Source organism: Diabrotica virgifera, chromosome 9 (genome assembly GCF_917563875.1).
Source record: "Diabrotica virgifera virgifera chromosome 9, PGI_DIABVI_V3a".
NCBI lineage: Eukaryota > Metazoa > Arthropoda > Insecta > Coleoptera > Chrysomelidae > Diabrotica > Diabrotica virgifera.
Window position 1 is genome coordinate 59,362,879 of NC_065451.1, and position 15,707 is coordinate 59,378,585.

The 15,707-nt window shown below is 33.8% G+C and overlaps 1 protein-coding gene across 10 annotated transcripts in view; it reads right to left on the bottom strand.

Annotated features, from left to right (window-relative positions):
• The window catches only part of LOC114331514 (uncharacterized), a 741,127-nt gene that overhangs the window by 63,377 nt on the left and 662,043 nt on the right, over positions 1–15,707 (bottom strand). For 8 of the 10 annotated variants that reach the window (XM_050661244.1, XM_050661245.1, XM_028281101.2 and 5 more), the window contains 2 exons: positions 13,636–13,717; positions 3,625–3,924 (listed from right to left, as the gene is read on the bottom strand). In XM_050661244.1, the coding sequence (XP_050517201.1) occupies positions 3,625–3,924; positions 13,636–13,717 (382 nt within the window). The remainder of the gene's footprint in view (positions 1–3,624; positions 3,925–13,635; positions 13,718–15,707) is intronic. The other 2 variants (XM_050661246.1, XM_050661247.1) reach the window with 2 other exon arrangements.

Sequence of the window (15,707 nt, forward strand, 5' to 3'; positions counted from 1 at the left end):
TTCTCTCTCTTCCGGTGTCTATTGTTGCTTGGGAATCTCGCATTGTCATTTCTATCATTCTTATAATTTTATTTGGTATTTTGCTCTCTTGTAAGTCTTGGATCATTTTTCTTCTACTTAGTTTGTCAAAAGCCTGTTTAAAGTCTAGAAAAAGTATATGTGCTTCTCCGTCGTACTCGTATGTTTTCTCTATCGCTTGTTTTAGTATATGGATAGCATCTATCGTGGATCTTCCTTTTCTGAAACCGTACTGGTAGTCTCCTATGCTTTGTTCTCTGTATATTGTTAGTCTGTCTCTAATTATACCAGTCAGTACTTTATATGTTACATTCAGTAAATTAATTGCTCGGTAGTTTTTACATATCCTGTGGTCTCCTTGTTTTGGGATTGTCACAATAATTCCTTTCTTCCATTCTTCGGGCATTGTTTCCTTATTCCATATATTCTATATTAGTTCATAAATCTTTCTGTATAGTGCTTCACGTCCGTATTTTATAAGTTCTGCACATATTCCGTCGTCTCCCGCTGTTTTCCCGTTTTTCATTTTGCATATTGTATCTTTCCTAATTTCACCCTGTATCCGCTTTTTGAAAACTCTAATATGAATTTTACAAATTAGACAAATAGGCAATTAAAATGGCATATTTATTTTTTTCCGCACACGATTGCTTACTTTTTTATAAAAAAATCAAATTTGACTATTAAATTAAATCAAATTATATGAATTAAAAGTTTGGTAAAGTGAACCATAGATTTAACAAAATTAACTTTTATTACCAAAATAAATTTTTTTTTAACAAATATTTAATTGATGTTACCACCCAATCAACTAATTTATTCAAACTAGAAAAAATCAGGCCCGAATTTAAAAAATAAGTTCGTTTTGGTCTTAGAAAAAATTTCACCCTGTATACGCTTTTTGAAAACTCTAATACGAATTTTACAAATTAGACAAATAGGCAATTAAAATGGCACATATTTATTTTTTCCCCACACGATTACTTAATTTTTTATTAAAAAAATCAAAATTGACTATGAATAATTAAAAGTTTGGTAAAGTGAACCATAGATTTAAAAAAACTTACTTTTATTACAAAAATGAATTTTTTTTGAACAAATATTTAATTTATGATACCACCCAATCAACTGGTTTATTCAAACTTGAAAAAAATCAGGCCCGGGGTTAAAAAAATAGTTCGTTTGGGTCTTAGAAAAAATTTCACCCTGTATACGTTTTTTAGAAACTCTAATATGAATTTTACAAATAAGACAAATAGACAATTAAAATGGCATACTTTTTTCCCCACACGATTACTTAATTTTTTATTAAAAAATCAAATTTGACTATGCATAAAAAGTTTGGCAAAGTTTTTGCATAGATTTAAAAAAATTAACTTTTTTTACAAAAATTAATTTACAAAAACAACGTTTTTCTTAAAATTAAAAAGTTTTAGCATTTTTTGAAGTTATACTTCTTTACGTGCGATATGAGGGTGAATTTTTTATATGTTAAAACCTACGATCCCGGCGCATGCGCATTATAACTTTGTTCTGATTGGATGTTCAAATGACATGTCAAAAATTATCCAATATGGCAGCTGTAGCGCAGCTGTGGTTTGTACGGTTGACGGTTTGGTTATATATGGTTGTTGCGTTTTAAAATTTGTGGGAAGAGAAACAACAAAGGTTAGTTAATAGTTATACTGCCTTTTTAAATAGTTTTCATATTACATATATTTTTGAAGTTATACTTCAAAATGTTTTTTTAATTTATGTATGTATCAGTCCAGAAAAGGTGTGGAAAGAATATATTAGTGTTTTTAAATATATTTTTCTACAAACGTGTTAAAAATGCAATTTTTAGGACTCCATAGGAGCGTTAAAAATGCTACTTTAAGGCACTAGTGCTTTAAAATTTTTAATACACTGCAGTTAAAAGTGAATTGTCAAATTGTGAAACGTCAAAATATTTATATTTCATTTATTAACATTAATATTAATAATACAACTTGCGCAATTTGAAAAAGGTGGTTTAAAAGGTTTTTTATTATAATTTTGTGTCTTTGGATTTGTCTTCCTTGGGCTTAAAATAATAAAACATCTATTTTTATATTTCACTTGTCACCGTGATGTATAATTATGTATATCTGAAAGGTAACTACCATGCGGCTTGATGGCCTTGTTGGTAAATCATTGGACCAGAGATTGCGGGTTCAAATCCCGGACGATTCATATCTTTTTCTTTTTTTTTTTAATATTTGGCATTGTTAAGTTTTGGTTCATTTTTGGTAATTATTTTTTGTATTGTAATTGTTAAGTAGGTATATTTATTTCGTTGAAATTATATTATAATAGAAGTATAACTTCTTACGTGCGTATAAAGTACATACACATTCTTTTTTTTTTCTATGACACGTCTAGATCTAAAACTCCCCATAACACTTCTTTTGGACTTTATAGTTTAACATTCATAGACGTGATCAAATAGATAAATTTTAAATTTGTTCACTTAATTTTTGCGATTTAACTTTGCAATTCACGAATCTGCACCTTTTATTTTTAAAAATTCATAACTTTTACGAGAAGAAGACTGAAAGTCTACAACAATTTTCATAGTCTTCACAAGGGTAAGAGATATGTGCTGTAAAAATTTCAGAAAAAAAATATTAAAATGGAACAGAGTTGTAGCGAGTTAAACCGTGATTTCATTTTTTTTTCATTTTTAGGTTAAAATTCCGATTTTGACAAATTTGTTTTTTTATTAAAAAATTAAGTAATCGTGTGCGGAAAAAAATAAATATGCCATTTTAATTGCCTATTTGTCTAATTTGTAAAATTGATATTAGAGTTTTCAAAACGCGTATACAGGGTGAAATTTTTTCTAAGACTAAAACGAACTAATTTTTTAAATCCGGGCCTGATTTTTTTCTAGTTTGAATAAATCAGTTGATTGGATGGTAACATAAATTAAATATTTGTTCAAAAAAAATTAATTTTTGTAATAACAGTTAATTTTTTTAAATCTATGGTTCACTTTACCAAACTTTTAATTCATAGTCAAATTTGATTTTTTTATAAAAAATTAAGGAATCGTGTGCGGAAAAAAATAAATATGCCATTTTAATTGCCTATTGTCTAATTTGTAAAATTTATATTAGAGTTTTCAAAAAGCGTATACAGGGTGAAATTTTTTCTAAGACGCAAACGAACTAATTTTTTTAAAGCCGGACCTGATTTTTTTCTAGTTTGAATAAATCAGTTGATTAGGTGGTAATAGTGTAACGATTGGCCGAAATAAGAGACACATCGATCTGACCGTTCAAAAATTATGACGAATAAAAATTTATGTCAAAATGCGAAACTCGCCCTGTATATTATTAAACAATGGAAGCAGACACTTTTTAATGGTCATTTGTTATTCCCCATAGGAGCCTTTATACGAGGTAGGAGTATGTACAGTTCCTCATGACTCACCCTGTATACATCCAAATGTACTTTGCATTTATTCCGCTCTCTATTTATAACATATACATAGGAATTCAATAATATAGAAGCTAGTTTTGTTTCAGATCTTTTATTTCCACACAATCTAAAAATCTACAGTATTCCTCATCCTAGATTTACCTTGCTCGAAGCTCTCGACAACCTGCTCGTCCGCTTTCTCCTTCCCCTCCTTCTTCTTCTTCCTTCCGCTCTTTCTCGGGAATATCCTGTCGAACAGGGAGAGCTTCTCTTCCTTTTCGTTGGCGTCCTCCGGTAACTGAGAGAAGAGGTCTTGCGATTTGCTCCCGGCATTTGACTTGCTTCGGTTCAACTTGCTATCTGCGGAACCTGGCGGAGTAAGACCAGGCGGTAAAGAAGAACATTTTAGTTGAGTTTCTGTTAGAATTGTTGAACTCATGCTATAAAGTTCGATTAGGGACTCTGCAAAGCAAAAGTTTGGCATTAGGGGAAGCACACATGCGGAACAATGATTAGTAAATGGGTATGTATCAAATTATATTATTCACAGTGTATGATGGTTATTATTTCACTATTTCAGTAACACACGTTATGTATAAGGGTGATTCAATTTAAAATTACTCAAATTTGGAGCAAAAAAAAATTTGGATCTCCGATTTGTCTGAAAATTGGTATACATATATCTTCCGCGGGGCGTAAAAATAAGATATTTAAGGTCAAAAAATCATCTTTTTTCTCAAAATGTTATTTTATGCGATTTTACAGTGATTTGGAGTTTATTTAAACAAATTTGCATTTTCTATCGTAAAGTATCAACGGAAAACAGAATATTTTAATAAAAAGGACTCAAAAATGTCATTATATGGCATTCTAACAAGTTATTTTGATTAAAAAAAAATTTATAGTGTAGAAAACGTTAAAATACCGTTTTTTACATTTTTCTCCATTCCCAAAATACATCATAATCGATTTGGCTGAAAATTTGCCCACAGATAGTCAAAACATAGGACTTTAAGTGGTGAAAAGGATTTGAATTATAATAGCACTAAAGGCCTTAGAGGCCCATGGCTTGAAAAGTTTGTTCGTTCTTCATTTTTACTTTTCTTTAGGTACCTAGATCTTCTCTGGCTTGGTATGTGATTTTTCTCCATTCCTTCCTGTTATTTATTCATTTTTCTTCTCTGGCCTTCTAACCCCATTTTTTCCATATATTTTTCGACCTCTTGCTTCCATCTATTTTTCGGTCTTCCTTTTCTCTTTTTTGAGGCTATGTTGTAGTTAATTCCTTTAACTCATTATTTGATCTTCTTAACCATAAACCGTCCCTTATTATTCCTCCATATATCTTCCTCAGGATTTTCCGTTCCCAGATCTCCAGTAAACTTTGTTCATTTTTTGTCATTGTCCATGTCTCACTGCAGTATGTTACTATTGGTTGGATAGTTGTTTTGTATAACTGTATTTTTGCCTTTCTTGATAAAAACTTGCTTTTCAACATTCCATTAAGCGCATGTACACTTTTGTTGCCTGCCATTATTCGAGCTTGTATTTCTTCTTTAATATTCGGTTTACGTGATATTATTGCTCCTAGGTATGTAAATCTTTCTACCATTTCGAATTCGTATGATGTTTCTTCTTCTACTTTAAGCTTTTGTCCATTCCTGAACTGACCATCTGCCCATTCCATACATTTTGTTTTAGTTTCATTTATGTGGAGTCCCATTTTCTTCGCTGCTTTTACTATTCTCTGTACTATTTCCTGTAGCTCTTTTGTTCCTCTTGCAAGCAACACCACACCTTCCGCGGGGCGTAAAAATAAGATATTTAAGGTCAAAAAATCTTCTTATTTTCTCAAAATGTTATTTTATGCGATTTTACAGTGATTTGGAGTTTATTTAAACAAATTTGCATTTTCTATCGTAAAGTATCAACGGAAAACAGAATATTTTAATAGAAGGGACTCAAAAATGTCATTATATGGCATTCTAACAAGTTATTTTGATTCAAAAAAAAGTTTATAGTGTAGAAAACGTTAAAATACCGTTTCTTACATTTTTCTCCATTCCCAAAATACATCATAATCGACTTGGCTGAAAATTTGCCCACAGATAGTCAAAACATAGGGCTGTAAGTGGTGAAGAGGATTTGAATTATATTACAATACCAAAAAAGTTACATGCAATATCATAGTCAAAAATATAGGCGTCTACTGTAAGTACAATTAACTCGAAAATATCGACCTCACGACAAAAATTGTTAAAAATAAATTGTAATAGTTGTAAATACCATTTATTTGGAACAATTTCAGTTCCTACCATTTTTGTCGAAAAGTTAAAAATGGCGGAGATATTGAGCAAAACAGGTTCTCCTCTAAAAACAACATGGCGGCTAACGTAACGGAGGAATTCATTCGTGATTTTAAATTTAGGCTACTATTGACTCCCCTAATGATTAGAAAAATAAAATTTTGGGCAGCTCGGCATGCAAGGTCAAATGCTATCCCGAATGGACTAATATACTTTTGAGTCTGATATTACTGCACGTAACTTTTTTGGTATTGTAATAAAATTCAAATCCTTCTAACCACTTAAAGTCCTATGTTTTGGATATCCGTGGGAAAATTTTCAGCCAAATCGATGATGATGTATTTTGGGAATGGAGGAACATGTAAAAAAACGGCATTTTAACGTTTTCTACACTATAAAATTTGATCAAAAACTTGTTTTGAATCAAAATAACTTGTTATAATGCCATATGACATTTTTGAGTCCCTTCTATTAAAATATTATGTTTTTCATTGATACTTTACGATAGAAAATGCAAATTTGTTTAAATAAACACCAAATCACTGTAAAATCGCATAAAATAACATTTTGAAAAAAAAAGAAGAAGATTTCTTGACCTTAAATACCTTATTTTTATGTCCCGCAGAAGCTATATACCAATTTTCAGACAAATCGGAGAACCAAAATTTTTTGCCTGAGTGATTTGACATGGAATGTACCATAAACAGTAATGAGCGCGCTAATAACCGGCAAAATAACGCAAAAGATGGAAAACATACTAAGTTATGAGATCAAATTGAAATGAAACTAGTAGAGGTGGAAAATTTGGCGATACAAGCCTATAAATGTACATATATTTGTTGTTTCCCACCTTTAGACGTATCAAAAGAGTATGTCAACTAAAATTTGTCACTGTCACAGTGGCAGTTACCAAACTCGCCCGATGCGTCTAAAGGTAAAAAACAATAAATATAATGTAAATTTATAGGTTTTTATCGCTAAATTTCCCAACTCTACTAGTTTCATTTCTTTTTATCTCATAACTTAATATGTTTTCCATCTTTTGCGTTATTTTACCGGTTATTAGCGCGCTCATCACTTAATACGTATATACAGTGATGAGCGCGCTAATAACCAATAAAATAGCGTAAAAGCTGGAAAACATACTAAGTTGAGAGATAAAAAGAGATAAAACTTGTAGAGGTGGTAAATTTAGCGATAGAAGTCTATAAATTTACATTATATTGATTGTTTCCCACATTTAGACGTATCAGAGGAGTATGTCAACTAAAAGTGTCACTGTCACAGAGGTAGTTGCCACACTCGTCGGGTACGTCTGAAGGTGGGAAACAATATAATGTAAATTTATAGGTTTCTATCGCTAAATTTCCCATCTCTACTAGTTTCATCACTTTTTATCACACAACTTAATATGGTTTCCGTCTTTTACGTTATTTTGCGAGTTATTAGCGTAGACTGATATGTATACATATATTATAGGTAGGTACTTACATCATACATCACTTTTAACTACCAAAAATCATAAAGATGCACTTATTTTAAATAATAACGATTAGAAGACTTTGACGAAGATATGTTTCTTGTTACTTACAACATACGAGGCCGAAATTGATACCTTCACTAAAACATCAGCAAAAAATATCACCTACAAGCTGGATTGATTGTATGAGAAAAACAGTATATATAGATATCAGCTGTGATACACAAAAACTAAAAATAAGTCATCATAGTATGGTATAGTTAGACCCAAACCCAGACATCCAAAGTGAAAGTTATCCTCCAACACCAAATTGTTCTATATGGTCCACATAATGTTCAGAAAAAAGTCACACCATTTTGAGCGTCGGGTTTGGGGGGGAGAGGGTGGGGAAATCTGCAAATTCGTAGTTTTTTATGTTTTTCGTCAATATTTCTAAAACTAAGCGGTTTATCATGAACAACCCTCTACAAAAAATTGTTCTACATTAAATTTGAAATAAAAAAGGCCCTATGCATAACCCTTCTAAAATGAACGGTTCTAAAGTTACGGAGGTAGTATAGTATAATTGGTCCAAAAAAAGGCCTAACCCAGACATCCAAAGTAAAAGTTTTCCTTCAACACCAAATTGTTCTATATGGTCCACATATTGTTGAGTAAAAAGTTACACCATTTTGAGCGTCCGGTTTGGGGGGGAGATGGATAAGAAATTATTAATCTCGGTAAATTACTAGTCGGTAAATTAGTAGTTTTTTTACGTTTTTCGTCAATATTTCTAAAACTATGCTTTAGCGTAAGGAATGATCTATAGAAAAATATTCTACATAAAATTTAAAACAAAAAAGGTTCTATACATAATTGTTATAAAACCAACGGTTCCAGAGTTACGGAGGGTAAAAAATGGAGGTTTTCGATACTTTTTATATTTACCGATTTCTCCCTCCCCCCCCCCCCAAACCCGAAGCTCAAATTGGTGTGACTTTTTTCTGAACATTGTGTGGACCATATAGAACAATTTGGAGTTGGAAGATAACTTTCACTTTGGATGTCTGGGTTTTTGGTATAGTCATATCATAAATATTGCCCAAAAAATATAAAAAGTATCGAAAACCTCGACTTTTCACCCTCAGTAACTCTGGAACCGTTGATTTTATAACAATTATGTATTGTACATTTTTTGTTTCAAATTTCATGTAGAACATTGTTTACGCTAAAGCATAATTTTAGAAATATTGACGAAAAACTTACAAAAACTACTAATTTACCGATCCCATCTCCCATACTCCCATCTCCCTCCCAAACCGGACGCTCAAAATGGTGTAACTTTTTAATGAACAATATGTGTACCATATAGAACATTTTGGTGTTGGAGGAAAACTTTTACTTTGGATGTTTGGGTTAGGCCTTTTTTGGACCAGTTATACTATACTACCTCCGTAACTTTGGAACCATTCATTTTAGAAAGATTATGCATCGGCCCTTTTTTATTTCAAATTTAATGTAGAACAATTTTGTATAGAGGGTTGTTCATGCTAAACCGGATAGTTTTAGAAATATTGGCGATAAACTTAAAAAACTACGAATTTACCGATTTCTCCCCCCTCTCCCCCAAACCCGACGCTCAAAATAATGTGACTTTTTTCTGGACATTGTGTGGACCACATAGAATAATTTGGTGTTGAAGGATAACTTTCACTTTGGATGTCTGGGTTATGCCATCTTTTGGATCAACTATAACTATACTATACTATCAGGCCCTGGTAAAAGGTAATAAAATTCTGTTGTGACATCCCAATTACTCCCGACAAAATCTCAAGGGAAGCAATCAAATAATTCTCAAAGGAAAAATACTCATATTCACACCATCAATGTCCTACTTGGGTGTAACTGGAACATCGATATAAAAAAGTAACCTACAGAAAAAAACAGAGTGACAAAGCACTAAGTTCCTGAAAGCATTATGTGGTAAATTTGGGAATGCTAACCTTGTTACGCTACTAAAACACACATACAAATTCTTCATAGGGTTTATTGTCCAGTGTAGAGCTATACTTTGCTCCGGAATAAACACAAAAGGATTAAACCAACTCATGGCAACAGAGAGAAAAATTCATGCCAAGTTCTCTTCAGGATAATTATGGGAAAATATTGTGATTAGCAGTCAGAATTACTCCATCAGGTAGCCAACATTCCTACAATCCAAAATCGGATCGAATTCCTCAATAAAAGGTACGTTTTGAAAACCATCGAAAGCTCTAACGTCAAAGGAAAGGAAATTTTCAAAAAAAAAGATCCATTCCTAAGTTCCAGCTAAGCTTCTAAACTTAGAACGCAGTAGTCTGTATTAGCCAAACATGCTGATGAAAGAGCCGTTCCGAAGAACTTGTAGCACTTAGTAGTAACGAGATTAGATATCCTCCTCTGAGTAGTGAAATGCTCCTACCATCAAGTACAACACAGCGCCACACAACATCTACTCTTTTAATCCAATCCAATCTAGACTCCTGCCAAAAAAAAAGGGGGCATCCAGTCCTTGAAGACTTAAAAGCTGAAGACAAGGAGGAGTAAAGCACTGCTTATAGTTAATCAATTATCTATGCCAAAGATTAATAATAATAATTATTAGCCCAACTATTATAGTTAATCAGGATAACCAGGTAGTGCTAGGTGAAAAAGAGAAAATTCATATATGGGAAAACTATATCCAGGAGCTCTTTCATGACGAAAGACCCATGAGTGAAGTTTATACAGACGACCAGCTGACTGGCCCTTCAATCACTAAAGAGGAAATAGAAAAGGCAATATTATATTCAAAAAACAATAAGGCACCTGGACCTGATGAAATCCCTTCAGAAATACTCAAACTACTAGATGAAAGGGGAATCTCAGCACTACATAAAATATTTAATTTTATTTATGAAACTGGTTGCTATCCTCAGCAGTGGTTGCTCTCTACATTTATTCCCCTACCCAAAAAAGTCAATGCCAAAAGATATGAGGATCACAGACTCATGAGCCTGATGAGTCACACTTTAAAAATATTCTTAAAAATACTACATCAAAGATTATACAAAAAATGTGAATGGGACATCAGTGATTCTCAGTTTGGGTTTAGGCAAGGTTTGGGAACAAGAGAAGCAATAGTAGCAACACAGGTCTTGGTCCAAAATTGTTACGATCAGAGGAAGGACGTATTCCTGTGCTTTTTAGACTACGAGAAAGCGTTTGATCGTGTCCAACATCACAAGTTAATGCAGATCCTCAAGAAGCTTGATATAGACCAAAAAGACGTAAGATGCATTGAAAACTTGTACTGGTATCAGGCAGCACAATTAAAAATAGACAATTCTATATCCAAATCCATACATATAAGAAGGGGTATTCGGCAGGGATGTGTGCTTTCCCCTCTTTTATTTAACATTTATTCGGAAGCCATATTTCAAGAGTCTTTGGAAGATGCAGAGATGGGAATCAAAGTGAATGGAGTATTGATCAACAGCATACGATATGCTGATGATGCTGTCTTAATTTGCGACAACATAGCAGATCTTCAACAACTTGTCACTATAATCGGAGAATACAGTAAGCGAATGGGATTAGAGATTAACACCAAAAAGACCAAAGTCATGATCATCTCCAGAAACTTGGATGCATTTGAAAACTCCACCATAACACTGAATACTAAGTCCATTGAGAGAGTGAGCAAATTCAAATACCTAGGAACGTGGCTTTTTGAAGACTGGGCATCGGACAGGGAAGTAAAATGTCGCATTGAGCAAGCTCGACAAGCTTTCGTAAAATTCAGGGAGGTACTGACCTGCTCAGAGTTCGACCTTACACTGAGACTAAGGTTTACTAAATGCTACGTGTGGTCGGTGCTGCTATATGGCATAGAGGGCTGGACACTCAAAACGAGGGATATAAACAGATTAGAAGCCTTCGAAATGTGGCTTTATCGCCGTATCCTAAAGATACCATGGACGGCGAAAGTCACAAATGTGGATGTCCTTAAAAGAATCAACCAAGAACGTCAGCTTTTCGAAAACATCAAGAAAAGAAAAACGGCGTATTTGGGTCACATCATGCGAAACGAAAAATACCAGTTCCTTCAACTTATAATCCAGGGTAAAATTGAAGGCAAGAGAGGAATAGGACGCAAGAAAATGTCCTGGCTCCGAAACATAAGGCAATGGACAGGGGTTAACGACATACAATATCTGATACACATTGCAAGAAACAGAGTTAATGGAAAATGTGATCGCCAACATCCATTAGTGGATTTGCATTTGAAGAAGAAGAAGAAGAATTATTAGCGCGTCGAGCCTAGTATACCCAAGGCTTGATTAACCATTCTCCTCCATCCATTCTTCTCCATTGCTTTCATCCTCCAATTTGTGACGTTGGGTCTTTTAAGATCCTCTTCTACATCCATTTTATGGATATTATACATCCATATTATACTTGATAGTAGAATTTTCGGTAGCCTACCCTCGGGCATCCTCTGTATGTGTCCTAGCCATCTTAGCCCTTATGTTCTTATTAGTCCTAGTGTGCTGGCCTCACCATGTAACTCTATCAGATCTTCATTTGTCCTTCGAATCCAAACGCCGTTCTGTATTTATCCTCCAAATATTTTCCTTGGTACTTTTTCGTTCCTATACCTGCACCATTTCTTGTTGGTTTTAGGTCCTCCCCCCTCTATCTGTTCTCCTTCGTAAGGATGTAGTGGCGTCATGTAAGTCGTTTGACTATTTCTGTCCAGTTCTCTCTCTCCTGTGCGTGTTGTTTTGCTTCGGAGAATGAGTAACCAGTCATGTCCTTTATTTGGTCCGACCATCGTAATGGAGATCTTCCTCTGGATCTTCTGCCGTCTACGTTGCCTTCAACTATCATTCGTTCCATGCATTCTCTTCTTCTAGTTATATGTCCAAAATATCTCAGTATATTTTGGTTGATAGTTGTGCTGAGTCTAGTTTTTATGTTAAGTACTATAGGCCTAATAACCAATCTATATTATTCTTAATTAGGCACCTCTTAATATGGACTTATTTCTTAATAACCTACCACTTTTACGTTTTGATTAGTCTATTTTGGATTTCTTCTTTGCCAAAGATTATTTCATGAATTAATCATCATAACTTGTTCTATACCACGTTCATTCCCAAAATTAGCTCAAAGTCACAGTGACGTTGACTAACATTGAAAATAATTTATAACGAATATCAAGCTACGTTGACACGACGCACCCCCCGATCATTGTGGCCTCAAGCTTACATTGGAAATGAACGAAGTGTAATACATATTAAAAACATGATACGCAAATATTACAACGCAGAATTGGAATAAATCAGCATGACAAGGAGGAGGGAAAAGCACTGCTTATAATTTTGATAAGCTTAAAAGCTTAAAAGTCATAAGCTTTTTGTCCAAGTATACCTGGACAAAAATCAATTGATCCAATAATGCTCTATGAATAACTTGTTAGTACTTGAAAGTTGAAAGTATCTTAAAGTAAAAAAATAGTGAAAAATATATTCAAGAAGATGTCTTTAGAGGAAAAAACTGTAGATCTAGACTAGTAGGTCTGGATCCCGCGTATGAAAAAAAAGTTGATTAATAGCAAGCTGAAAATTTGTTAATAGCTTAAGGGTATCTAGTCAGATAAACTTTGATATATGGGAACACTGGAACAGGGGCAGTTTTAATTGTGGAAAAGGTTAAAAATTTGGAACGGTCACACCACGAAAACGGTACATTTATTTTGTCCGACAGAACAGACTTAAACTCTCCGAACAGAGATTAAACTCTCATGCAAAAATCAGAGTGCTATTTATCACCTGTCATAATTCCTGGCATTTGACATATTTTACAAGTTCCACTCATTAAAACGCCCATTTGGTGATAAATAGCAGTCTGATTTTTGCATGAGAGTTTAATCTCTGTTTGAAGAGTTTAAGTCTGTTCTGTCGGACAAAATAAATGTGCCGTTTTCGTGGTGTGACCGTTCCAAATTTTTAACCTGTTCCACAATTAAAACTGCCCCTTTTCCAGTGTTCCCATATATCAAAGTTTATCCGACTAGACACCCTTAAGCTATTAACAAATTTTCAGCTTGCTATTAATCAACTTTTTTTTCATACGCGGGATCCAGACCTATGGACATTCTGCCCTTTTTATAATGTCTATATTATGATATTCAGATCCGCATCTTATTATAATATAAGAATGAAACACAAAAGCACAAAAATTGCCAAGCTAGAGCAAAGCCAAAAGATATGTCAAATGTGATTGTATTAATACAATAGTGTACAAATGTTTTTTTGGTATACAATTGAATACGACATTTGACATAACCAAACACAAAATTCAGCAGTAGGCTCTGATAATTACCTTTTTTATGTACTTCTGGTGATGTACTTCTAATTGACGAATCTTCATTGACTTCTGGTGTGACTGGTAGTGCCGTGGAAAGCTAAAAAAGATCATAATTTCATTTTTACATTTTTTGATAGTTTTTAAATATTATTAACGTAAAATATGGAATACATATACATAACCACGAAGATATAACTACTGGCGCCTGTGTGCAAAAAAGGATTTTGGCGCCCCTTGTCATTTTATAGGCATAGGTATTTTGATAATGTTTTTTTATTTATTTTTTTGGGGTCCGGACAAATAATCCCCGGACCAATAATCCCGGACAAAAAATCCCCAGAAATTATCCCTGGACAAAAAATCCCCGGACAAAAAATTCCCACAGAAAATCCCGGACAAATATTTCCCACCATTTTTTTTTTGGACAAAATATCCCCACAAAAAATCCCGGACAAAAATTCCCCACGAATTATTTGTTGCCGGATAATTCTCTAAAAGTTTTCCCGAAATTTTGCCAAATTTCGAATTCCAATTCCATACCAAAGCTTCAAATTTTACATTAATCGTCCAACACTACATGGAATACGATTTTTACGTACACCCAGCTCGACCAAAATGGCCGAGTAGGGCGTACAGAAGAAACTAACTGCGGTAACGCAAATGCATCTAAGGAACTCCTTTGTACAAGTTAGAATAGTGGGAAAAATATCAAACGGGTTCTGCGTAAATTCTGGACTGAGACAGGGAGATTAGTTATCAGCATTGTTTTTTAATCTGGCCTCAGAATATGTCATTCCAAAAATTTATCCAAAAATCAAACCAGACATAGCTACTCGGGGAGAGGCCAGATGGGAGAAGGTCTGTAGGACGGCCTAGAAAAAGGTGGAAAGATGCAGTCAGGGGAGATTTGGAGAAAATGGGAGTGAGACAATGGAAAATAGTGGCACAGGACCGACAAACATGGAAGGCAATAATAAACGCGGCAAAGACTCTCGAAGAGTTACAACGACATTGATGATGATGACCAAATATTTTTGACGCTAAATGTACAAAAAGGAACAGGTTTTTTGGATTACAATCAAGATTATCGTTGTCAAGACCAGCAGTTATCATCACGAATACGCAATGTACTGGACATACTTATTCAAAACAGAGGGAGCAAAAGATTTAAGCCAATAATTAAAACATGATTCCCACAGCCTTAGCTCATTCCCCATATCATTCTCTCCCACGATTTTTGAAAAAACTCACACTTTTTTGTCACGTACAATTTGAAGTTTTCGACATGGAATTGGAATTCGAAATTTGATACTTAATCGAAATTACAATTCATGCTTAATATTAATTGCTATTCATTATTTTCGTACCGAAAAGCGGTTTCATGGCGATTGCTTACCTATACCGATTACATTCACGGGAAAGCTTTTAGAGAACTATTCGGCAGCAAATATTTCTTGGGGATATTTTATCCGGGATTTTTTGTGGGGATATTTTGTCCAAAAATATTTGTAGGAATTATTTGTCCGGGATTTTTTGTAGGGATTTTTTGTCCGGGGATTATTTGTCCGGGGATTTTTTTATCTGGGGATTTTTTGTCCAGGAATAATTTGTGGGGATTTTTTTCCGGAATTATTTGTCCTAGCTTCAATCCACAGGGTGCCAGGCGGTGTCGTGGTTGAAAAATTATTTTAAACATTTTTTTTTTAAACAAATTCACAAAAAAAAATTATTAAAAAAATATCTTTTACTTGGCTTATTTGTCTGACTTTTTTTGAGACACTTAATGTCCAGAATCTGAAGCTTCAAGGCCGTAAAAACCTCTTATGATGCAATTAAGGGGTTTATAGAAAAAATATCGCTTTGGCAACGCCGCCTTCGCAGTTCCAAGCCAAACTTTTCCTCTTTTCCTAAACTGAACGACCTCCTCGATGATATTCAAACCCTTCCACTACATCTAGTTTCGAATTTGAAAGACGTCATATCACGGTATTTGGAAGAACTGAAAAATCAAATTCGAAAGTACTTTCCAGATGTTAGCTAGGAAAACTGGGAATTTAAGTTGACTAGAGATCCTTTTCATATCGAAG